Source organism: Aquarana catesbeiana, linkage group LG01, assembly GCF_042186555.1.
Source record: "Aquarana catesbeiana isolate 2022-GZ linkage group LG01, ASM4218655v1, whole genome shotgun sequence".
Classification (NCBI taxonomy): Eukaryota; Metazoa; Chordata; class Amphibia; order Anura; family Ranidae; genus Aquarana; species Aquarana catesbeiana.
Window position 1 is genome coordinate 503,985,196 of NC_133324.1, and position 26,637 is coordinate 504,011,832.

At 41.8% G+C, this 26,637-nt stretch overlaps 1 protein-coding gene across 2 annotated transcripts in view; it reads right to left on the reverse strand.

Annotated features, from left to right (window-relative positions):
* Positions 1-1,424: 1,424 nt before the first annotated feature.
* The window catches only part of OCEL1 (occludin/ELL domain containing 1), a 33,549-nt gene continuing 8,336 nt past the window's right edge, over positions 1,425-26,637 (reverse strand). Inside the window, exons 3-7 of one of the 2 annotated variants that reach the window (XM_073593153.1) lie at positions 20,126-20,304; positions 18,885-18,917; positions 15,457-15,628; positions 10,224-10,274; positions 1,425-5,287 (exon numbers count right to left, since the gene is read on the reverse strand). In XM_073593153.1, coding sequence (XP_073449254.1) covers positions 5,174-5,287; positions 10,224-10,274; positions 15,457-15,628; positions 18,885-18,917; positions 20,126-20,304 — 549 coding nt within the window. In that variant the 3' untranslated portion in view covers positions 1,425-5,173. The remainder of the gene's footprint in view (positions 5,288-10,223; positions 10,275-15,456; positions 15,629-18,884; positions 18,918-20,125; positions 20,305-26,637) is intronic. The other variant, XM_073593145.1, reaches the window with a different exon arrangement.

The window sequence follows — 26,637 nt, forward strand, 5'->3', positions numbered from 1 at the left end:
AGCTGCTTGCTATGTGGGCACTTGGCAGGAGGGAGGGGCCAGGAGCGCCGGTGGACGACCCAAGAAAAGGAAGATCGGGGCTGCTCTGTGCAAAACCACTGCACAGAGCAGGTAAATATAACATCTTTATTATTTAAAGAAAAAAATCTTCATTTAATTTGACTTTAATTCAATATATATCCAATGAGTTAGGCACACACTGCAAAGTAGTTGGTAAATATAAAGGAGATTGTACAATCAGATTGTAACACATAGGGGCCACATTTACAATCTTCTTTAGGTTTTCTTAATTCAGCCTCTCCAATCAGTGTTTTATACAACCCTATGCAAAAATGTATGCATTATCTGGATATTATGTGTGCCCATATACCTTTTGAGGGCTGTAAAAGAGTAAACTCATTCCAATGTGCAATGAGATTGTAACAAGTGGCTAAGTGGATTTCACTGAAACTGCTAAGGTAAGACTTTGAAGGTCAAAATCTAAATTGGAATTTGAAGTAATTGCACGTAGCAATTAGACACTGAGAGGTAAAATTGGCCATAGATGTTTTTTTTTTTTTGTTTTTTGGGATGCACGAAAAAAATGAACAGGTTCCTCCATCACACACGAGATAAATGGAGGAATCCTCCTGCCAGGACATTGTATTCTGACAGTGGGGCCTGCCACTGTCAAAATACACTGATCAGAAAAAAGGTTTTCCAGTTTCTTTGTTCGAAAGAACAGGGATACCCCCACACATGGATCGAAATTTGGCCAGTTCCTGCTGAACCAGCAGAATTTTGATCCATCTATGGACATCTTTACAGTATAGGTTACCAATATTACAGTTATAACATTAACAACTAAAGCAGTGCTGTGCGGTGTTCATACATTACATACATACAATATACACAAAAACAGAGACCATTCAAACACAACATACTGCAAGCAATTTTATTAAATAGAAAAAAGTAATACACTGAAACTTTTTACTTTTTTTTGTGTTTTTATTGTTTGATAAGTGTTTTTAAAGCTGAACTTCTGACTGGGAAAAAATGGAAAAGGATGAAAAAAGTACTATTGTAGGGGGTAGAGTAAGAGGCTTTATCACTTACCATATTTCTTGTTCCGGTGCTATGTTCTCCTCCCTGACACTCTGGACTGTGGGTGGTCCATCAGCATCATCAAGTACAATGCAGGACTAAACTGTATGGGAGGAGACACACATGCAACCACTGCCAAGAGTGCATTATAAAGAGGGTTTTGGGGGACCAGACACACAGATGAAGCAAGCCTATCAGAACGAGGAATAGGGTAAGAATTATAGCTTATTCCTCTACCCCAAGACTTAACGAGCAGTTAACTCTTGCTGTGGATTTTTTTTCTTGTGCTTGGAGTTGGACTTCGTTATTACACACAATAAATGCAGCTCTGTATTCATTAATTCATTAATAAATGTATATTTTTAATGCAAGTATTGTAAGTACCCAAATTTGGTTTGATATCAGTCTCTTGAAGTCAATTGTACAGCAGAGCTCAGACTGTTTAATGGGAGATGCAGTGTGCTTTAGCACAAGGAGCATGCAGATAGGAAAAGTAAGCAGACTGACAAAGAGATTAGGTCATCGGTGTGTTGCTTCCCATTTCACTGTCCATGCATATAGCTGAGGTGAGAAGGAGACCTGTAAATTAGTATACATGGGTTGAATGCCGGGTGACATCAGCCGGTTCAATAAAAATCATCCGACATTCAGGCTGTGGGTATGGCAGCTGGTCCAAGCATGCTGGAAAACCAGCAGCCGAACGGCTTACAATAAGCGCGCTCAGCCAATGGCAGAGAGGGCTGACTGGAATGTTCTGCCGGAGGGCCATCCCCCTGTCAGAACACAATAGCTCAGCAGGGGTAGATCGATGAACTAACATCGGATTGTTGGTATAATGGCTCCGACCTGAGCTGTCAGTGTGAGCTGTCACACTGATTGTGTGTACTAGGCTTAAGTGTTATTGAACTGCAAAATAGCTTTGCTGTGGTATCAGAGCTGTAAATCTGTAGAACTGGAAGGACAGCAATGCAAATCTTTTGATAGGTATATGTATTTCTTATGTGTGTTCATCTGTTTGCCTGAAGTTCAACATTAGCTTAAGAAAACTGTTGCAGTGGTAGGATTAAGTAGTTAATGTTCCACTGTTGTTAAGTATTGTGGAAAACAAAGACAGTATTACTGTAATACTAAAGAAAAAGGGAATATCTTAGGAAGTAGCCAGGTGAGATCACAATTTTAACGGTTGAAGTAATTAAAGAAGAAATCTCATCACCATCTTGCCTCTAGGTTCCCAGGAGACACAGTACATGAAGCACTTTGTCCTTTTTTGATCAGTGTTATGGTTGCTGAACTAGTGTAGTCAACGGTGTGCCCCCTCCTGAAACCACTTATCAACAAACCTGCCCCAAACTAGTCAAATGCATAATTAGCTTTTCAGTGACAGGACACACAGAATTGAAGGGGTGGTGACACAGTTCAGACAGATGGAGATAATGGAAAGGATCTTGCACAGGGCAACTGCACAAATGATCTGGTATGAGATGTAGGTGCCCCTTCATTCTACCCATAGAAGATATGCTTTCCTACACAGCTTATCAGACGTTAGCCATCTCTGCTTGTTGAATTACCTAGGGAGCCCTGCTGTCAAGGTACACAGACAAGCCTACAGGTTCAGTACCAAGTGTACTTACAGTTGTACCAGCTAGCATATCATGCTGATAATGTGTAAGCCCACATTCACACTGAGGGCAGGTTTGAAATCTTGCAAGTTCAGTTGAACTCTCACTATTTCAAACCGGCATTTCAGTGCGACTTCAGGGGCGATTTGACAGACATCTGTGTGAGTTCATGCACAGATGTCAATTCAAATTCCCCCTGAAGTCCCCAAAAGTAGTGCAAGAACTACTTTTGGGAATCGGTGCAGTGCCGCAAATTCGGCGTTGCACCGATTCGGACAGTGCCATGCCAGCAAAAGGCAGCTGACATGCACTTTGACATGTCAAATAGTATCTGAAAATGACCCGATGTGAACGTGGGCTAAATCAGACACAACCAGATCAGAACACAAGGTCGCATCTAGTACATAGAGGAGGACTGTGGATAGAATGTTGTGCTGTAGCTGCCCCATTGGAATGTCCATAAATTGGGCTTCAGCCTGGGGTGGAGCTGACAGCCAGCACAAACAACCATATGGTGATTTTATTGCACAATACAGCCAGGGAACAGAACATGACATAAGCTGGTCATACATGGATCAAAATTTGGCCTGTTTAGCAGGGACTGGCTGAGATTCGAATAATGTATGGCCAAGCTGATTGTATCAAAGTTCATCCATCAATCGACTTGGGTACAACCAGCCTATTGGATTTTTTACATGCAATTACTGCTGGCAGCTGAAGCTGGTAGCATTAAAGTGGGAGTCCGGCGACCAATCTTTTTTTTTTTTTTTTTAGGTCATTGAGACACTTTGCTAATCCCAAAATAATACTCACAGTTTGGGTGTAATATTTCTGCCTCTGTCTGTTTTCGTACTGAAGAATAACTTAAAAAATGTGATGTTGGCTGTTTCCATCTTGCTTGTGGGCATGTGAAGTCCACAAGCATTGATTTCCTGGGTGTCATTGTTTCCGCACTGAATCTTGGGAAGCCTGACACTAAGCTCCCAGGAGACAGTGCGGCGCCGGGGAAAGGCAATAAACATGCCTACTCCCATGGGAGGAGAGACAGGAAGTGCCACAATAAAGTACAATATAAAGGTAATTACAGCGATAAAAAAAAATTTCGTGCGGCATTTGAACATCTATGCAATTAACTGAAGGGGTAAGATTAATTTAAAAATTTGAGTGGAACTCTGCTTTAATCATTGTGTTCTGCCTGCTGGGAAGACTCCCTTACCAAACCCCCCTCCCCCCAACAGAACACAAGAGCACTGCAGGCCGCATTCCCCCATCAACACTGACTGTGTTGATGAGAGAGTTGAGCGATTTCCTTTCCTTCCACCCATAGTGTAAGGAAAGAAAATCAAAGCAACTATGGGCTGCTTATATGCTCTTATGGACTGGAGGCATAGAAGAAGGTTATGGTGGGACTTTAATTGTCCATGAAGCAATAAGTTCTTCAAAGAAAAGCCATAAATAAATCATTATCTGAAAATATTTACAACATTCAATTGAAAAGCAATAGGAGGATAAAGATAAAAACGTGTTACGGTTATAAAACTTATACATAACACTATAAACAGAATTTTTGAAAAATATTTATATACATAAATACACAGTAATGTATCAATACATTCTAACTGAGCAGTCATGTCCTAAACTATACAGTCAATTTGGTATTGCTCAGTGATTTTAATTTAGCCCCATATTGACAGATTTCTTATTCACACTAAACTGAAATGTGTTGCTAATCAAAATCTGTAAGCCAGGCCTAGTTTACGCTTGTGGTTTGTAAAAATGAATGTTGTCTATAGCAATTAGAGTCTAGCTGGCATTGTAGTGCACAGTAGTAAACTTGGGTTAACTCACTTAAGGGATAGAGACTGTTTGCATAATAAAGTCAACATTCACTGAGATTAGTGAATAATGCGAAGCTGTATAAATAAACCAATCATGTTGTAGCAAAAAAATCCAGGGGTTTTTTCCTTTGCATATGATTGGGTACTTTTACCTTATTTACTAACATTCACTTTGCTAAGTAAACAGCTTCTATTCCTTTAGTACAGCCATTCTCAGCTAGGGTTCCTCCAGAGGTTCCTTGAGCTGTGGCTGACTGACCTCCCATCTGATGTGCCTTTATAATTCTGGGTCCAAGGCCACTTGGCAGAGCCAGCAGCAGGACGCCGATGATCATTTAATTGTTTTTATGGGAGGCATTCTTCTTGATGATCACCAATGTAAGAGACATTCTTTCCTCTGACCATGTTTAATTAAATTTAGCTGAGGGTGCCCTGAGACATGAAAATTATTTCATTGGTTCCTCTGTGGTAAAAAGATTGGGAAGGGCTGCTTTAGTAAATCAGTCCTCTATGTCTTTCTTTTTCCCTCTCTCTCTCACTTTCTTCAAATTTGGTCTGCAATTCTGGATCAACTTCTGGATCAACTTCTGGATATCTTAAATGCATTGTTCTCAGTGGTTTGTGTGTCATATTTCAGAAATATACAGATCCTTCACGCTGATCATAGACTTGAATCTGCTTCTTGATATGGCTTAATTTCTCCTTTAAATAGACACAGCGCTCCCGTTTCTCTATGAATGCAGGATCCTGAGAAAAAGAAAAAGACAACAGGGGGTAATTACACAATCATGGCACATCAAGTTCCTAACCTGGATAGTCAGCTGACCAAACTCTCCTAGGAATGTTTCAATACACCAAAGTTCACTGTTCAGTTCCTTGGATCATTCTAGCATCAGTAACACTTGAAGGAACTAATTGTTTCATTTGTTTACATGCTTCAGTTTCCTATACTTTTTCTTGATGTTTATTTGCATATTTTATTGTTACAAAACTGGTCAAAAAGCAAAGTGTATCTATGGACCAAACTATTTTTGGTTTTGGATAGAATAGTGAGATGTCAGAACTCCAAGTTTTGTGTGAAATAGCGAGGTGTTAGAACTCCTGTGAGTTTTTCTTTTATGTGCATGTCCCTGTTAGGGGGATTCATCCCTTCATCCCTTTATTTGATTCCGGTTCCAAAAGTGATCGGAAAATGCAAACATTTGAGTTGTCACCAGAATAGAGGGGAACTTTCACAACTGGGCACACGGGGGGGGGGGGGTTTGAGGGAGATTTACTAAAACAGGTGCACTCAGAATCTGGTGCAGCTGTGCATAGTAACCAATCAGCTTCTAAGTTCAGCTTGATTAATTACGTTTTGACCTAGAAGCTGATTGGTTACTATGCACAGAAGCAACGGATTCTGTGTGCACCAGTTTTAGTAAATCTTCCTTACTGCTGTGTCTACAGGACAGGAATTAAAGGGAAATCTTCCCAATGGGACAACGTCTGCAAAAAAGTTCAAAAGTGACTGTGGTTTTTAACAATTCCTTACTCTCTCCAAAGTAAAAAGAGCTTGGCTTTAGATATTGAATGCAAGATAAAAATAATAAGAGTTTCATGGGAATATCAAGATGAAAAAAAAGAGAAGACTACTAAATAGGTAGGTGCATGAGGAGTACCAACAGAAGAGCAGGAAGAAAAGAGAAGCCAGATAGATGAGTCACCGCTGCTGACTGCACCCCCATATAGACAATTAACACAACATGCTCTTTATCCTTTAAAGCGGGGTTCCACCCAAATTTTGAACATTATCTCTATGCATTCTCTTCCTTGCCTAGATGCTGACATGCTGTGTAAAAAAATTTAAATCACCGTAATTACTTTTTTTTTTCTAATCTTCTTAGCACTTCCTGGTTTTCCTCCCATGGGAGTAGGCGTGTTTCTAGCCTCTCCCAGACCTCCCACAGTCCCCTAGGAGCTAGTCTCAGGCTTCCCAGCATGCATTGTGCAACAGCGTCATCACAACATCTCGGTGAATGCTGGGAGCACAGCATTCACTGCATCCAGGAAATACATGCTTGTGGGCTTCAAATGCCCACAATGAAGATGGAAACCGCCTTCAGTGAATTTTATAAGTTATTCTTTACAATGAAATCGGACACAGGCGGACTTATTACACAGAACATGTGAGTAGATAATCATGAGAAGAAAAGTTTGTGAATGAACTCCAAAAAAAAAAAACAATAGATAGGTGGACCCCCGCTTTAAGTAATTTATTCAGTTTTTCCCCATGTACAGATAGATATACTTGCTCACTCCTTGTGCCATTTGCTTCTGTTCCAGACAGTTATGGGGCACAAAATCAAATTGCAGAATTCTCTATCTATAGAATCACACCACTCACACATATATTATACTGTTAAATATTTTTGTATATCATCCCTAAATTTGTGGTAACTTCAAATAATTTGCAAATCACAGAAGTCAAGTTTACTGGTCTATAGTTTCTCAGTGCTCAGTTTTTATATTTCCTAAATAATGGTTCAACTTCTGCTGCTGGCCGTTTTCATGGAACTGACCTAGTTAAAAAAGAATCTAACAAATAAGTTACAATGGTCAGACAATAGTAAAAAAGGTGCTTCATCTTTCTTTATTTTTTTCATTATTTAGTAATTTATCATGGTTTTGCTATTAATATTAGTTAATTTTTGACAAGAGAATCTGTGCAGTTAGTCAAATATTGTCTTCCTACAGTGAAGCCTTAAATAAATTTGGTGTTTGCAATCAAGAGAGGAGCCAAAGTTTTCTTTAAGCTAGTCAGCTGCAATGTAAATTACACTTTTCAATTTTAAAGGTATGTAGAATGTAGAAGAAGTATGTAGAATAAGTGTGAGATAGAAAAACTGAAAAAATAAAGTAGATTAAAAAAAGTGGTGGTGAGGATCTTTAATGCTGGAGGATGCACATTTTGTAGAAATATAGATGGGTAACAACAGAAAAAGACCAAGTAGCACATTGAATCTGCCTATATTTTTCTTAACTCCGTTTTTTTCAGTTTACTTTTTAGCAATTTTGTAGAGTATAAACCTATGTTTACTGTCCAAGCATTCCCACACTAAATGCTTAATTTATTAATAAATTAACTTAGTGTTGATTGAAACTCTACTAAGGATGAGTGAATGTGTTTGGGTTTAGTTTATATGTGTGTGGGGGGATAGTTTTGTCGAGCCAAGCTTGAAGTTCAAACATTGATATGGTTCCTTACCACTTCTATGGTGGTCCACCGCCGGCTCTGTCCCCTCCTTCTTTCTGAAAATGCCTCCATAGCAAGAGGGGTGCTTTGGGGGAACCCAAACAAGTAAGCTCCTGAGCCGGGTTGTGTGTATCCGTAGACACACACAGCGCAACTCAGCCACACTCCTCACTATCCTCCTAAGGATTTGACTGACAGCAACAGGAGCATATGACAGTGCTGCAGACGGGACAGCGATGGAGCAGTGACAGGAACCAGGTAAGTGTTTAGGAATTGGGGGTGGGGGTGAAACAGTTATCGGGGAGTTTTTTACCTTAATGCAGGGAATGCATTAAGGTAAAAACAGATATGCCCTGTACACACGGTCGGATTTTCCGACGGAAAATGTGTGATAGGACCTTGTTGTCGGAAATTCCGACCGTGTGTAGGCTCCATCACACATTTTCCATCGGATTTTCTGACACACAAAGTTTGAGAGCAGGCTATAAAATTTTCCGACAACAAAATCCGTTGTCGGAATTTCCGATCGTGTGTACACATATCCGACGCACAAAGTGCCACACATGCTCAGAATAAATAAAGAGATGAAAGCTATTGGCTACTGCCCCGTTTATAGTCCCGACGTAAGTGTTTTACGTCACCGCGTTCAGAATGATTGGATTTTTGTGTGACCCTGTGTATGCAAGACAAGTTTGAGCCAACATACGTCTGAAAAAATCCATGGATTTTGTTGTCGGAATGTCCGATCAATGTCCGACCGTGTGTACGGGGCATTAGACTTTAGAACCACTTTAAAACTGAAGTCTGTGTGAGGTGATTCTCGATAATCAATTATGGCCATTTTCAAGGCTAATAGAATTGTCAAAATTGGGATAGGGAGCTAAGCACTGTCATGGGATCTGTACAAGTCGGACTATCTTTACAGCCACACTGGAGCATTGTACATATGTATATATTGTGTGTTGTCTCATGCTGTTGGACTCTTTTACTGAGATCGTTTGGGGTGTGGTTGTATTCCATTGTTTTATTATCTCTGTCTGCCCTGGCTGTGGGGGGGGATTCCTCCAACAGCTCTCCTTGCCGATTGGACAGCTTACCCCGCCCTGAATTCCAAGGGGTGGGGTGATGGTCCCGAGTTGGATACCTGTTGTGTACAAGTGTGATAATAAATCAGTTTAATGTTGTTGTTCACCCTACACTGTGTTACGACTGGTGACTGGGTGTGCTAAAAGATCTTGGATCGTGTGGTACCGGACAGAGAGAGCATTTACGGCGGACATAGTCCTGTTGAGGACAAGGGTTCGTCACAACCTGTATTTTCAAAGACCCAGTGTCCTTATCATGTGCATCTATAAAACGTTTTGCTAAATTTTCTCTTTTATTTGATCTTATATGACGCAAGTGGTCTCTTAATCTATCACAAACTATCCTTGTCATACGGCCTACATTAGATCTTACACATGTTGCAAATGGTTATGTATACCACAAATCTGGTGTTACAATTAACTAATTGATTGATAATATATGTACTTTTTGTAGAGGTGGCTCTTATCTCAGGGAGGTGTTCAATGAATTCACATGATCATTTTAAGGTTCTACACTTGTATATGTCTTTCATTGTTTCCATTACCTCATGGTATGCGAAATAAACTAGGTGACAGTATATTACCAAGTGTGGGAAAAGGGCAGGCAGCAGCAAATTTTAGTGTACAAACCTATGGCCAAAGGCTATCTGCCCCGGCGAAGCAAACATGGGCAGGGACAGCAATGCAAAACTAAAAAAAGCTACCTTCCCTTCCACAATGCAGGGGGACAGGTAGGCAGCAGCAAATAGAGGGGGGGGGGGGTTAAACGGGCAGGAATCCTACAGCCATAGGTTGCCTTCCCTATCTTAAATCAGGACTTCCTGGGAAAAAAAAGTTACAGAGACAATAATTTATTATTTAAGTGTTTACACATTTGGTTATTTCTTTTAATTTACATTGTTTAATGTTTTTACTCCTAAGGTTGTCCCTTCCTTGCTGAATCAAACATGAGCAGGGACGTCAATGCAACCTGGGTAATACCATTAGAAAAAGGGAGTCCTAGGCCTAGGTCCCCACCCTGATTCTATGCAAAAATAAAAAATGAGTTCCTTGCAAGATGAGGCCACCTGTTCAGCCACTGGCATTACCGATGTGTTGGCTACAAGGAATCCCACTTTGAAGGCAAGAGTTGAGAGAGATGAATGTCTCCAATGTTAAAAAGGCTATTTCTGAAGGGCAGAGAGAACCAGATTAGTTTTTTTTAATCAAGGAGTGAGAGGCTTAAGGCTTCAGTTATTTACTAAAAATAATGATGTTATTGGCAATGCGGGCATGTACAGTGTGCATATTATTATGTCCAGTAAAACCACAACTCTTCAATTAGACATGGTCCAAACTGTGAATATACTTTGAATGTACTTACATTTTTTTTCTTCTCGTATTTTTCAGCGATTACTTTTATCCTGTCTGGTGCCTGTGACATTGAAAAAAGACACTGCTAAAAATGAAATGAATCAGATTAAGTCTTTATATTAGGACCCTTTCAAACAACTAATGTTCACAGCAGGCCTTTCAAGCATGTCTGTTAATGACATTTTGACACACATTAAGGTATCCCAGTCATTTGAATGGATGGCCTAATGCTCTACATTTGACCTAAAATCAGACCAGCAGTATTTTGTGTACCTCAGTGCAACACGAAGCATGGTAGTGTGCTTTACCGTGCATTGCAGTGCACGTTGATTGGGAAGGTGCATTGGGGAGCCAGTCAGAATCAATGAATGGCACTGCAGCGCACCAAGCCACGTAATGTGCGTAACACGCTTGGTGGTACAGCACACTGATTTGAATGGGTCTGTAATAGTTTTCTGTTTAACACAGATGTTTTTCTCTATATTGTATTTTTTAAACAAAGTATGCATATGTTATTAAAAATAAAATTTAAACTACTGACAATCACTAAGATTGCTATACAAGGCATGGGAAAAAGAAACATGGCACTGTTGTGAATATTAAGCGCTGAAATTTCAAGATTCCTTTTTCTAAGAAAACAAGAACCTGACTTGTAGCTTTGGAGGAGCTCAAGGTTCAGTCCAAACACAGGTTTGGAACAAATATTGGCTGTTCTTGCTTGCAGCAGGAGACACACATCCAATGTAGCAGTGGAAATTTTACCACTACTATATACGACAGCTTTCTTTCTGTCAATGGTTGCCAAGAAAGCAATGGGTGCAGGCACCTGCCACATTCTTAGCAACTAGTTAAGTCATCCAGCTTCATTAATTTACTGGCTAGAGATCCCTGGCCATGTAAACAAACGTGTGGGGAGAGCATGACATCACTAACCACATAAGGCCACATGGCCATATCTGGGCAATGACATTGACAAAATATGTCCATGGCCATATTTGGCCAATTACATTATCTGGGAGACCCACCCCTTTGTATAATTTTAGCAGCAGGGTCAGCAACAGGATTGGACATGTCCATCAGTCAATGAGATTTATTCTTTTTTTTTTTTTTTTTTTTTTAGTTCATCCTGATTGAGGGATGACGTGATTAATAATTGATGTACATGTTTTGATTTTCATAATATTAAGGACTTTTCAAAAAATATGTAGGTGTCTTTATTTACTGTTTACTTTTTTGTGCCTATGAGTAGGAGTACAATGTACCCCTAAACTTGGATGAATATGCATGTATTTCAAAGATGTACTAAATATTAGTTATTTCTTATATTATCCAGACATAGGGAAACAACAGCAGGCCATAAATGCATACATTATTTACCAATAATTAGCAGACTTAATAACCACTGAAAGAAGGACAGATAGACACTATATTGCTCATTTTGATATTCCATTATCACTTACGACTGTCCATGTGTTTATACTCAGAAATGATCCTGTATTGACATTTAAAGTATAACTAAAGCCCCCCCCCCCCCCCCCCCTTAAGGAGATTCACCATCTCTAATTGTCCTGTTTACTATTATTATTGAAAGTGTAAGTAAAAGAAAATCCTAAGTTTTGGGTTGTCCCCAGATAAGTAATAGAGGGGTAATCTTCCAATGGGGACACTAGTTCTGGTGACCTGGGGGTCCCCAAATAATTCTCCTTCAATTGCAGGGGTTTTCTCTCACTTCCTGTTTGGCTATGGGACAGGAAGTGAAGAGGAATCTCTGAAATGGAACACACATGGTCAAAAAAAATATGACAGGGGTTATAACTCTCCCTTACTCTATCCAAAATATTCAAAGTTTTACTTTAACTTATAACATACAGTAAGGGGAAAAAGTATTTGACCCCCTGCTGATTTTGTACGTTTGCCCATTGACAAAGAAATGATCAGTCTATAATTTTAATGGTAGGTTTATTTTAACAGTGAGAGATAGAATAACAACAAAAATATCCAGGAAAATGCATTTCAAAAAAGTTATAAATTGATTTGCATGAAATAAGTATTTGACCCCTTTGCAAAACATGACTTTGTAATTGGTGGCAAAAACCCTTGTCGGCAATCACAGAGGTCAGACATTTCTTGTAGTTGGCCACCAGGTTTGCACTCACCTCAGGAGGGATTTTGTCCCACTCCTCTTTGCAGATCCTCTCCAAGTCATTAAGGTTTCGAGGCTGATGTTTGGTATCTCGAACCTTCAGCTGCCTCCACATATTTTCTATGGGATTAAGGTCTGGAGACAGGCTGGGCCACTGCAGGACCTTCATGTGCTTCTTCTTGAGCCACTCCTTTGTTGCCTTGGCCGTGTGTTTTGGGTTATTGTCATGCTGGAATACCCATCCATGACTCATTTTCAATGCCCTGGCTTTGGGAAGGAGGTTCCCACCCAAAATTTGATGGTATATGGCTCAGTCCATGATCCCTTTGATGCGGTGAAGTTGTCCTGTCCCCTTAGCAGAAAAACACAGCCAAAGCATAATGTTTCCACCTCTATGTTTGATGGTGGGGATGGTGTTCTTGAGGTCATAGGCAGCATTCCTCCTCCTCCAAACACGGTGAGTTGAGTTGAGGCCAAAGAGCATGATTTTGGTCTCATTTGGCCACAACATCCAGTTCTCCTCAGAATCATTTAGATGTTCATTAGAAGACTTCAGACGGGCCTGTACATGTGCTTTCTTGAGCAGGGGGACATTGCAGGTGCTGCAGGATTTTAGTCCTTCAAGACGTAGTGTATTACCAATTGTTTTCTTTGAGACTATGGTCCCAAGTGCCTTGAGATCATTGACACGATTCTCCCATGTAGTTCCTGGCTGATTCCTCACCGTTCTCATGATCATTGAAACGCTACAAGGTGAGATCCTTGACAGTTATTTTGTGTTTCTTCCATTTGCGAATAATCGCACCAACTGTTGTAACACTCAACCAAGCTGCTTGGCGACAATCTTGGGCCACAATCTTGTCCCTGACATCCTTGGACAGCTCCTTGGTCTTGGCCACGGTGGAGAGAATGGAATATGATTGATTGTTTGCTTCTGTGGACAGGTGTCTTTTATACAGGTAGCAAGCCAAGATTAGAAGCACTCCCTTTAAGGGAGTGCTCCTAATCACAGCTCGTTACCTGTTTAGTAGACACCTGGGATCCAGCAATCTTGCTGATTGATAGGGGATCAAATACTTATTTCACTCTTTAAAATGCAAACCAATTTATAACTTTTTTGAAATGCATTTTTCTGGATATATTTGTTGTTATTCTGTCTCTCTCTTTAAAATAAACATACCATTAAAATTATAGACTGATTATTTCCTTGTCAGTGGGCAAACGTACAAAATCAGCAGGGGATCAAATACTTTTTTCCTTCACTGTAAGCTCCTAAATTTAGTTATATAGTTACATAGTAGGTGAGGTTGAAAAAAGACACAAGTCCATCAAGTCCAACTAATGTGTGTGATTATATGTCAGTATTACATTGTGTATCCCTGTATGCTGTGGTCGTTCAGATGCTTATCTAATAGTTTTTTGAAACTATCGATGCTTCCCGCTGATAACACAGCCTGTGGAAGGGAATTCCACATCCTTGCCGCTCTTACAGTAAAGAACCCTGTACGTAGTTTAAGGTTAAACCTCTTTTCTTCTAATTTTAATTAGTGGCCAAGTGTCTTGTTAAACTCCCTTCCGCGAAAAAGTTTTATCCTTATTGTGGGGTCACCAGTACGGTATTTATAAATTTAAATCATATCCCCTCTTCAGCGTCTCTTCTCCAGAGAGAATAAGTTCAGTGCTCGCAACCTTTCCTCATAACTAATATCCTCCAGACCCTTTATTAGCTTTGTTGCCCTCCTTTTACTCGCTCCATTTCCAGTACATCCTTCCTGAGGACTGGTTCCCAGAACTGGACAGCATACTCTTGGTGCGGCTGAACCAGAGTCTTGTAGAGCGGGAGAATTATCGTTTTATCTCTGGTGTTGATCCCCTTTTTAATGCTATAATAATTTAATGATAATCTGTTTGCTTTGTTAGCAGCAGTAGCGCAAATACAGAGATTGAACTGTTTACCCCATCGTCCAGCTCATTTATGAAACAAAAATAAATAGGATTGGTCCCAGCACAGAACCCTGGGGGACCCCACTACCCACCCCTGACCATTCCAAGTACTCCCCATTTATCACCACCCTCTGAACTCGCCCTTGTAGCCAGTTTTTAATCCATGTACTCACCCTACGATCCATGCCAATGGACCTTATTTTGTACAGCACACGTTTATGGGGAACTGTGTTAAATGCTTTTGCAAAATCCAGATACACCACGTCTACGGGCCTTCCTTTATCTAGATGGCAACTCACCTCTTCATAGAAGGTTAATAGATTGGTTTATCAAGAACGATTCTTCACGAATCCATGCTGATTACTGCTAATGATACCGTTCTCATTACTAAAATCTTGTATATAGTTCCTTATCATCCCCTCCAAGAGCTTGCATACTATTGATCTCTTTAGGCTGGCCATACATGAGTCTTTTTTTTGTTCAACTAACTGGTTGAGCGAAAGAAAAAATGACTTGATTCCCCCATAAAAACTCTTGATGTTTACTAACAGGCTGTTTCTACACAAGTCGATCGATAGATTGAAATTCAGTCAGTGCCTGCAAGTCAAACTAGAATCGAGTAGCTGGGCTCATGGAACTTTTGGGGTTTGTATCAGTATACAACATCTAATTTAATATTAGCACCCACATACTATATGTTGGGATTTAAAACAGATTATGCAGGAACATTTTTAGTGCTGCATGAGAATAGGTTCTCAAACACAAAGTGGTTAACCGTTCATTGTAGCACCTCATTAGCTATTTGAAGAACATGGAGAATAGAGAAGAGACAAGGAAATTATCTAAGGTATATGGGGTAGAATGTTCACTATATTAGAGCATGAGTAAGCATAGCCATTTATGGAGGGCACTAACAATCAATTGCAATCATTTGAAGAACCTTCCATTGTATATGAAAATATATAACCTTAAAATCTCATCTAAATGTTTGATAGGTGCCTCTCCTTCCCTTTTCTATGGGAAAAAAGGATAGAAAAGATAGTTGCTAAATGTCAGCTGAATTGCAAAGAAGTTGGTCGGGATACAGGATGTCCCATTCTAATAAACAAGTAAGGCCAACTTAAGTGATGATAAAATGACTCCTATTTGGACTCACCTTCTTACTCTGAGGTCCACTAGTTATTTTTTCCATCATACTGTCCAGCTCTTTGAATTTCAGTAATGCTGCTCTCACCTCGTTGTAAAGCTCCTTATACTCAGCATATTGGTCATTAAAAACGGCTTTATAATTTTCCCGCTCCTCTGGACTCTGGATGTCTGGATATTTTCTGTAAAACACAGGCATCTCACACAATCAGTACTGCTCATCCACTTACAGGATTTACTACAATTTACCACTGGAAAATTTTAATTGCTAGCGAAAAGTATTCTTATATTTTTGAGTTATAATAAACTTGCATTTGTTTCTAAATAGATTGAAATGAAGTAGACATTTTTAATGTAGTTTAATAATAGGTATGCTGTATGAACATGTTATGATGTGTTGCAATAATGTCCTTGAAAAAGCAAGACTTCGCCAAATCACTCTAGACCTCACCTTTTGAGGTGAGGTCTAAAGGTCTAGAGGTCTTGAGGTCTAGAGTTACAGCAGGTTTAAATTATTACCTGTGCTCTTCTTATCCCTTTCCTAAAAAAATCCCAGCAGCTGCTTTAGGCCTGGTTCACACCAGTGCGGCTTTGAAATCGCGCTACTTCAGCATGATTTCAAAGCCACAGATCAGGCGATTTGGACCTCCAATTTAATTTAGGCTTGCAACTTCATTTAACAGAAGTCAATGCAAGTCACAATAATTTAGCAAAAAAGTAGTGCAGGAACCTTTTTCAAAGTCGCTGCGACTTAAATAGCAAATCATTTGACCGGTTCCATTGCCGGCAATAGGGTGCGACTTGAACTGTCAAATTGCATGACAAATCGTACTGGTGTGAACCAGGGCTAACAGTGTGCTCCCTAAACACTACAGATATGTATACTAATAAAGAAAAGTAGTGCCAAAATTAATAAATCATACCCTTTGCCTCAATGAAAATACTAACCCTCTCTATCGCTTAACATTTATATAGTGATGCAAATGCATAAAATATAATATATGCAGGTACATTTCATAAAATTAGAATATCATCAAAAAGTTAATTTATTTCAGTAATTCAATTCAAAAAGTGAAACGCATATATTTTTTTACAGATGCGTTACATACAGAGCAATATATTTCAAGCATTTCTTTCTTTTAATTTTGATGACTATGGCTTACAGCTAGTGAAAACCCAGAATTCAGTATCTCAGAAAACTAGAATATTACATAAGAACAATAAAAAAAGGATTTTTAATATAGAAATGTTGGCTTACTGAAAAGTATGTCCATGTACAGTATAATATGCACTCAATACTTAGTCAGGGTTAGTTTTGCATGAATTACTGCATCAATGCGGCGACCAGCCTGTGGCACTGCTGAGGTGTTATGGAAGCCCAGGTTGCTTTGATAGCGGACTTCAGCCCGTTTGCATTGTTGGGTCTGTGTCTCTCGTCTTCCTCTTGACAATACCCCCACAGATTCTCTATGGGGTTTAGGTCAGGCAAATTTGTGGCCAATCAAGCACAGTGATACCATGATTATTAAACCAGGTAGGTACTTTGGCAGTGTGGGCAGGTGCCAATTCCTGCTGGAAAATGAAATCAGCATCTCCATAAAGCTGGTCAGCAGAGGGAAGCATGAAGTGCTCTAGAATTACCTGGTAGAGGGCTGCACTGGCTTTGGACTCGATAAACCACAAAGGACCAACACCAGTAGATAACATGGCTCCCCAAATCATTGCTGACTGTGAAAACTTCACACTGGACCTCATGCAACTTGGATTATGTGCCTCTACACTCTTCCTCCAGGCTCTGGGACCTTGATTTTCAAATGAAATGCAACATTTTCACAGTCCTTGATGATTTGGGGAGCCATGTCATCTGCTAGTGTTGGTCCATTGTGTTTTATCCAATCCAAACTCAGCGCAGCCCTCTACCAGGAAATTCTAGAGCACTTCATGCTTCCCTCTGCTGACCAGCTTTGTGGAGATGCTGATTTCATTTTTCCATCAGGACTTGGCACCTGCCCACACTGCCAAAAGTACCAATACCTGGTTTAATAATCATGGTATCACTGTGCATGATTGGCCAGCAAACTTACCCGACCTAAACCCCATAGAGCAAGCATATCCAAAGTCCAGCTCGCTTTCCGGTTTTGAACGGCCCGCATGGTTATTTGGACATATATATATATCTTTTGTGGCCCCCAACAATCTCCCAGCGCCGGGGCCACAAAAGATATATATCCTGGCTGCCTTGGAGGGGATAGGGAGGAGGCGGGACGAGTGCCGTACACACAGGAGTATTCCCTGTTTACACGGCAGCCTCTGTAATAGGAAGTCCCGTCCCCGGTGCTGCCATTGGATGACTGTTCTGTCCATCAAAAGAGGGGGGCTTTCTATTAAAGGGGCCGCCGAGAAAACAGGAGTTTTTACTGTATGTAATCTTTTGGCGCTCGTCCCGCCCCCTCCCTGTCTCCTCCAAGGCTGCAGATGGATGGGCATCAATCAAGCTGCACTGATGGCAATGGTGAGTCTGCATTCATTGCATTCATGGCAATGGGGGTGCTGTATTCCTGGCAATGGTGGGTGCTGCATTCCTAGCAATGGGGATGCTGCATTCCTGGCAATGGTGGGTGCTGCATTCCTGGCAATGGTGGGGGTTTCACGCAAAAATATTGGCACCCCTGCATTTCTGTCAGATAATGCAGAACTTCGCCCAGAAAATTGTTGTAATTACAAATGTTTAGGCATTCTGATGTTTATTTTTTTGGTTTGTATTGATAAGACACAAAAAAGTGGAGAAACAAAAAGTTAAATCTGACACATTCCACGCAAAAAATGGACTGGACAAAATTATTGGCACCTTCTCAAAATTGTAAGCAATAATTGCATTCCCAGTTTGTGATGCTCCTGTAATTTGTAATTAAATTCATCTGTATCAATGAACAAGTGCTGACAATAAAGAAATCACACCGGCAACCAGTTAAAATGGTGAAAAAATTACTCAACCTTTCTGTTGTGTGTTTCTGTGTGCCACACGGAGCATGGAGAAGAGAAAGAGCAGCAAAGATTGTTTGAGGATTTGAGAACAAAAATTGTGGAAAAGCATGAAACATCTCAAGGTTACAAGTCCATCTCCAGAGATCTTAATGTTCCTGTGTCCACTGTGCGCAAAATTGTCAAGAAGTTTACAGCCCATGGCACTGTAGCTAATCTCTCTGGACGTGGACAAAAGAGAAGAATTGATCAAAGATTGTTCAAATGGTGGATAAAGGACCTTGATCAACTCCCACACAAATTCAAGCTGACCTTCAGGCACAGGGTACAACTGTGTCAGCTTGCACTATAGGTTTCCATCTGAATCAAAAGGGAGGCTATGGTAGGAGACCCAGGAGGACCCCACTGCTAACACAGAAACATAAAAAAGCCAGATTGGAGTTTGCCAAAACTTACCTCAGGAAGCCAAAATCCTTTTGGGAGAATGTGCTGTGGACAGATGAAACAAAATTACAGCTTTTTAGTAAAGCCCATCATCCTACTGTTTTTAAGGAAAAAATGAGACCTTTAAAGAAAAGAATACAGTCCCTACAGTCAAACATGGTGGAGGTTAACATGTTTTGGGGTTGCTTTGCTGCTTCAGGCACTGGATGTCTTGACCGTGAGCAAGGCATTATGAAATCTAAAGACTACTAACGAATTCTGGGGTGCAATGTAGGGCCCAGTGTCAGAAAGTTGGTTTAAGACAAAGGGTGCCAATCATTTTGTCCAGTCCATTTTTGGAGTTTTACATGGAATTTTTTTCAGATTTGGCTTTTTGTTTCCTTTTTTGTGTCATTCCAATACAAACAAAAGAAATAAACATGAGAATGGCTAAACATTTGTAATTACAACAATTTTCTGGGTAAAGTGGTACAATATCTGACAGCAATGCAGGGGTGCCAATATTTTTGGCCATGACTATATATATATATATATATATATATATATATATATATATATATATATATATATATATATATATATATATATGCTTCTGACATTTGTGTAACAAATGTTTTATAAATATACTTCTAAGCGTTTAGAGTTCTTAAAATATAAGATATAGCAGAACTAAATATATAAGATATAGCAGAACTAAATATCACCAGAATTTTTCTAAGAGATTAATTAGCTTCATCTAGTAGCCAAAATGTGGTATAGTTTTTTGAAACTAGGCTTGTTAAGCTTGCACTAATGCTTCTGACATTCGTGCAACAAATGTTTATGAATAGACCCCTTAGTGTGTTTGTTAAGTCAAAACTTTTTTCTTGGTTTTTGATAGATTGGAGAAAGGTTAGTGTCCTTGTCAAATTTTTACTGCTATCTTAGGATCTGTTTGGGAAATTTCCCCCCACTTCTCATCCTGCTAATAATGATTTACCAGACAGAAAGTGGGGATCTCTCCAGCAGCAACACAGACAGAAATAAAACCATCAGATTTTAACAGTTTTTGTTACTTATCTTTATGTCATATATCTCATAATACCAAGAATGCTAAAGGATACTGAAGAAGTTTAATGTTAAACATGTTTTTACCCAAGTTCCCCTTTGAATTGTATTTACATTTAGGGGGAATACAACATTAGGATACAATTTCCCTAGGTATGTGCATCATATGACTTATGCAAATCTATAATAAAAAATGAGATGCTTACAGAACATAATCCGGCACCACGTGAGGCTTTGGTCGGTGACCTGCGGGGATGGAGCGATTAAGAGCTCCAGAGTCACTGCCTTTCTCTAAGAAATGGATAGTTTTGGTGACTTTTCCTTTCACGTCCTCTAAATGCTGAACTTCATCTTCAAAAATTATTCTTCTTGGCCTGTCCATTCTCTGTGTGAGAAGAAAAAATTACAGGAAGGGGAGACATAACACGTAACTTATGTCCTTTTACTATCTACTCTAGCAAAGAAAAAAAGTCATAAAAAAGCCTAAAACACAGGTTGGCATAATTCTAATTATAGTAATTACTTGTAAATGTGTTTGGTTTCTTTGTGTGTTAACAGCAATTTACATCATGCTGCCTTTGCAACAAACATTGGTCTATAATGGAAAGCACACACAAACACATGCATTAGGTCTCTATTACCACTATCAGATGCCATGGCTTTATGATGTATGAAGTGACTTATATAAAAGCTGCTAGGTTTTGAGGGGACTTCATTAGTAGCATCAGCTCTTGGACACACCAAAGTGGTCAGAAATACAAGCAGGGCCACCAATAGGCATGGTAAAAGGAAACCTTATTTTCCAGGCCCACTGACCCCTGTGGGTGGTCTCAGTATCACAGGGGGCCTGGCTCCATAATTTCTAAGGGCGGGCCAGTGGATTCTAGTGTAAACTCTGGAGAAGAACGAGAAACTCTGGACCCTGCCCACCAGCCACCTATTCAACGCTCTCCACAGAAAGGAATGATATATGTGTATGTTTGTGTGTGTCTGTGTTTGTGATATGTGTTTGTGTTTGCTCATGTGTGTGATGTGTATTTGCTTTTGACTGTCTGTTTGTTTCGGCCCACCTGCCCAGTTGCTGACAGAACTTCTTATCTCCTCCTGGACAGCTAGAGCTCCACCTAACACCAGAGGCCCATGTGTATGGATTACCTCCCCTTTCTTGATCTAAATTATTTACTGCTGGCTTTCATCTTTTGGGGCTCTGAAATATAAAGCTCATCACATTATAAGGGGTGCTGCAAGCTGGATTTTATATATACGTCGGACCCTGCACTGTATTTTTGCTGTGGTGCAATGTGCAAACTACCTAATTTCTCTCCTCTTGGTAACAGGGATGTAAGCAGGTGGCTATTTGGTGGGTTACCAATAGCTAGACAGTATAGACTGCCCAGGTAGGGAGAGGATTAGGACAGGATCTGTGTTTTCCAGGACTTTTTAGGTTCTGCCCTCCACCTTGGTCAGTACAGTATCTCACAAAAGTGAGTACACCTCTCCCATTTTTGTAAATATTTTATTATATCTTTTCATGTGACAACACTGAAGAAATGACACTTTGCTACAATGTAAAGTAGTGGGTGTACAGCTTGTATAACAGTGTAAATTTGCTGTCCCCTCAAAATAACTCACAGCCATTAATGTCTAAACTGCTGGCAACAAAAGTGAGTTCAGGGACCGCATGGGAAGCTAGAAGGTACAGTTCAAGGAGTAGATGTAGCCTGAATCGACGCTTAACTACTAGGGATGGGTCGAACACCCCCCCCCCGTTCGGTTCGCACCAGAACATGCAAACAGGCAAAAGATTTGTTCGAACGCGCGAAAGTCTATGGGACACGAACATGAAAAATCAAAAGTGCTAATTTTAGCCCCAGGGGACATGTATCAATGCAAAAAAAAGTTTTAAAAACGGCCGTTTTTTCGGGAGCAGTGATTTTAATAATGCTTAAAGTGAAACAATAAAAGTGTAATATTCCTTTAAATTTTGTACCTGGAGGGTGTCTATAGTGTGCCTGTAAAGTGGCGCATGTTTCCCATGTTTAGAACAGTCTGACAGCAAAATGACATTTCTAAAGGAAAAAAAGTCATTTAAAACTACTCGCGGCTATAATGAATTGTCGGTCCGGCAATACACATTAAAGTTCATTGATAAAAACGGCATTGGATTCCCCCACAGGTCTGGTATGGATATTAAGGGCAACCCTGCGCCAAAATGTAAAAAAAAAATGGCGTGGGGGTCCCCCTCAAAATCCATACCAGACCCTTAAGGTCTGGTATGGATTTTAAGGGGAACCCCGTGCCAAAATTTAAAAAAATGGCACGGGGGGGTCCCTTATTTGAGCACGCAACCTGGCAGGCCACAGGAAAAGAGGGTGGGTGAGAGAGCGCCCCCCCTGAACCGTGCCATGCCACATGCCCTCAACATTGGGAGGGTTGTTTAGGGTAGCCCCCCAAAGCACCTTGTCCCCATGTTGATGGGGAGAAGGGCCTCATCCCCACAACCCTTGCCTGGTGGCTGTGGGGGTCTGCGGGCAGGGGGCTTATCAGAATCTGGAAGCCCCTTTAACAAGAGGACCCTCAGATCCCAGCCCCCCCCGGTTGAAATGATAACGGGTACATTATACCCGTACCATTTCACAAAAAAGTGTGAAAATGGTGAAAAAAAAAACAACACACCGTGGGAGAAGTCCTTTATTAAAAAATAAAAGAATAAAACTGTCCCACGTAGTCCATTCACCTCCACCGATGGACCGTAAGAAAAAATAAAGATCTGTCTCCATGGGAGGCACACGCCATATGACGCGTCCTCGCAGTTGACAGCTCTTTTAAAACTGTGGGTGGGGCCACACAGTGTTGTCGCCGGGTGACCCTGCCCCCCTCTGTTGCACGTGGACTGCCCCGTGTACCCGCCCCCTCTGACCCACCCTCCCCCGTAGCATCAGAGGGGGGCGAGGCCACCCGGTCCGCCCCCTCTGAGGCTACGGGAAATCCATAGGGATGTCCCCGTGCAGTGGCGTCACTAGGGTTGGTGTCACCCGGTGCTGAAAAAATTGGTGTCCCCCCCCCCCGCCCTCCACCAAATATAGTCCCCCCTCAGTACAGACCCATCTCCGCTAAGTACAGATCCTGCAGTATAGATCCCCCTCCCTCAGTATAGATCACCCTCACTAACAACAGACCTCCACCCTCAGTGCAGACCCCCCCATCAGTACAGACACCCCCCCATCAGTATAGACCTCCAAACTCAGACCCCCATCAGGGTAGAATCCACCCCCTTAGTGCAGACCCCCCATCAGTATAGAATCCCCCCTTAGTGCAGACCCCCACAGTTTAGACACCCCCTTTAGTGCAGACCCCCATCAGTATAGAATCACCCCCTTAGTGCAGACCCCCCATCAGTATAGAATCACCCCCTTAGTGCAGACCCCCCATCAGTATATAACCTCCCCTTAGTGCAGACCCCCCATCAGTATATAACCTCCCCTTAGTGCAGACCCCCCATCAATATAGACACCCCCTCTTAGTGCAGACCCCCCATCAGTATAGAATCACCCCCTTAGTACAGACCCCCCATCAGTATAGAATCACCCCCTTAAGCAGACCCCCATCAGTATAGAATCACCCCCTTAGTGCAGACCCCCCATCAGTATAGAATCACCCCCTTAGTGCAGACCCCCATCAGTATAGAATCACCCCCTTAGTGCAGATCCCCCATCAGTATAGAATCATCCCCTTAGTGCAGACCCCCATCAGTATAGAATCACCCCTTTAGTGCAGACCCCCCATCAGTATATAACCTCCCCTTAGTGCAGACCCCCCATCAGTATATAACTTCCCCTTAGTGCAGACCCCATCAGTATAGAATCCCCCTAGTGCAGAGCCCCCATCAGTATAGAATCCCCCTAGTGCAGAGCCCCCATCAGTATAGAATCCCCCTAGTGCAGACCCCCCATCAGTATAAGCACCCCTCTCCCCTCCCATAGCGCCCCCCCCTGCACATGTCCATCTACTAATCTTAGAGTGTACAGTACCTCAGAACAGCGTGGTGCGGACGTATACACACAGAGGTGTGTGTCACTCAGAGCTCTTCCTCCTCACTGGATGTAAACAGAGGAGGAGACAGCTTCAGTCCGCTCCACGGGGGACACAGAGTGAGCGAGACGAGAGGCACAGGGCAGAGGGCGGTGTCAGCGCCTGCGGTTCTGCTATACATGGGTGTCACCCCTCTGGCGGGTGTCACCCGGGTGCGGCCCGCACCCCCCGCCCCCACCTTGCAACGCCACTGTCCCCGTGCGTCGGGGGGCAGACCGGATGGCCCCGCCCCCCTCTGACGCTACAGGGGAAGCCATAGGGATGTCCCCGTGCATCAGAGGGGGCGGGTTCGCGGGGCAGTCCCCGTGCGTCAGAGGGGGGCAGGGTCCAATCTGCTTTATTTTTTTTCAGTCCGTCAGAGGAGGTGAATGGACTAAGTGGGACAGTTTTATTTTTTTATTTTTTAATAAAGGACTTCTCCCACGTTGTGTGTGTTGTTTTTTTTTTACCATTCTCACACTTTTTTGTGAAATGGTATGGGTACAATGTACCCATTACCATTTCAAACAGGGGGGCCAGGATCTGGGGGTCCCCTTGTTAAAGGGGGCTTCCAGATTCCAATAAGCTCCCTGCCCACAGACCCCAAAGCACCCTCCCAATGTTGAGGGCATGTGGCCTTGCACGGTTCAGGAGGGGGGGCGCTCTCTTGTCCCCCCTCTTTTCCTGCAGCCTGCCAGGTTGCGTGCTCAGATAAGGGTCTGGTATGGATTTTTGGGGGGACCCCATGCCATTTTTTTTATTTTGGCTAGTGGTTCCCCTTAAAATCCATACCAGACCTCAAGGGTCTGGTATGGATTTTGAGGGGGACCCCACGCCATTTTTTTTTTAGATTTTGGTGCGGGGTTCCCCTGAAGGGCCTGGTATGGAATTTAGGGGGAACCCCACGCATTTTTTTTTCTAAATTTGGTTCTGGGTTCCCCTGTGGGGGAATCCCATGCCGTTTTTATCAATGAACTTTTATGTGTATTGCCGGACCGACAATTCATTGTAGCCGCAAGTAGTTTTAAATGACTTTTTTCCTTTAGAAATGTAATTTTGCTGTCAGACTGTTCTAAACACGGGAAACATGCGCCCCTTTACAGGCATACTATAGACACCCCCCAGGTTCGAAATTTAAAGGAATATTACACTTTTATTGTTTCACTTTAAGCATTATTAAAATCACTGCTCCCGAAAAAACGGCCGTTTTTAAAACTTTTTTTTGCATTGATACATGTCCCCTGGGGCAGGACCCAGGTCCCCAAACACTTTTTATGACAATAACTTGCATAAACCTTTAAAATTAGCACTTTTGATTTCTCCCATAGATTTTAAAGGGTGTTCCGCGGATTTCGAATTTGCCACGAACACCCCAAATTGTTCGCTATTCGGCGAATGGGCGAACAGCCAATGTTCGAGTTGAACTCATGTTCGACCCAAACATAAAGCCCATCCCTATTAACTACCACCCTAAGGGGACTCACCCACAAGGGCCTTACCAAGTATGGATCTCTACCTGCAAAGATATGCCTGGGCAGCCCAACATAGCTGTGAAAGTAATTTATAAAAGACTGTGATGGTTGCATTCTTAGAGCTTAAGTAAAGTATTTTAAACTGTTCTAAGCCTGGTCTGAAGTTATTTAAAGGGGTGCATGGTGGTACATGGCATATCAGTAGAACAGGGCCTGTAAAGCACACACATGGTGGAAGAGAAAGGCCAACACAAAAAGGGTTAAAAGGCAGAAGAGCTGGAGGAAGATTGTAGTGCCACGGGTAACCATAGTCTGGTGGGAGCGTACAGTAGCTGGGCAAAAAAGTGTGGTACCTAGTATAGGTGACAGGTCCTCCGGTAGCGAGGGGGTCAGAGTTCTGGCTCCCTCCCTAGCGGAAGGTTCTCCCAAAGTAACTGGAACCAAAATCACGGTATGGCGAATCCATGTACCTAGCTGCATGGTACGGGAGAGTTAGGTAAGTGCACACATGAGGTCCACACTAGTGCACAGCAGGACCCCATTCTATCACTGGGAGTGAGGTGGCAGAGTTACACTGGACTAGTGGAGAGGGCATGGGCTCAGCGATGTCCCTCCTAAATGCAACATTCATCAAGCAAAGTGTTTAGTAACATGGGACAGTATGTTTTACCGAGAGACTCTGTACATCACATTACTGCACATGGTTTATAGCTTATTTTTAAGCCGGGGTTCTGCCTTAATGTTGAATTTCATGTGAACACAGCCCTGCTGGACCCACGCATTGATGAACACATACACAAGAGCAGAGGAGAGGTACCCAAGCAAGCAGGGCAGGTAGGCCCCACCCACAGGGGTCCCTGCAAATTTTTATGCCTCTTTGAGAAAGAATGGGGGTTTGTCAGATAAGCTGTATGGCACTCAATGATTTCTAACTACGGCCCTGAATACAGTACAAGGATGACTTGGTTATGTATGCCATTCCATAGATCACATGAATGGAGAAAGGCAAGGATCCATATATTTATAACTAGGTAAGTGATAAGCAGGACCATCTTTAATATTGATTTGACCCTGTGCAAACATTTTCTTGGGTCCTCCTGAATCCACTTATCAACTATTTGTGGGTTCAAGAGGCAGCTGCTTCTGGCCCTACAACAATGACTGGGCCCAGGGCA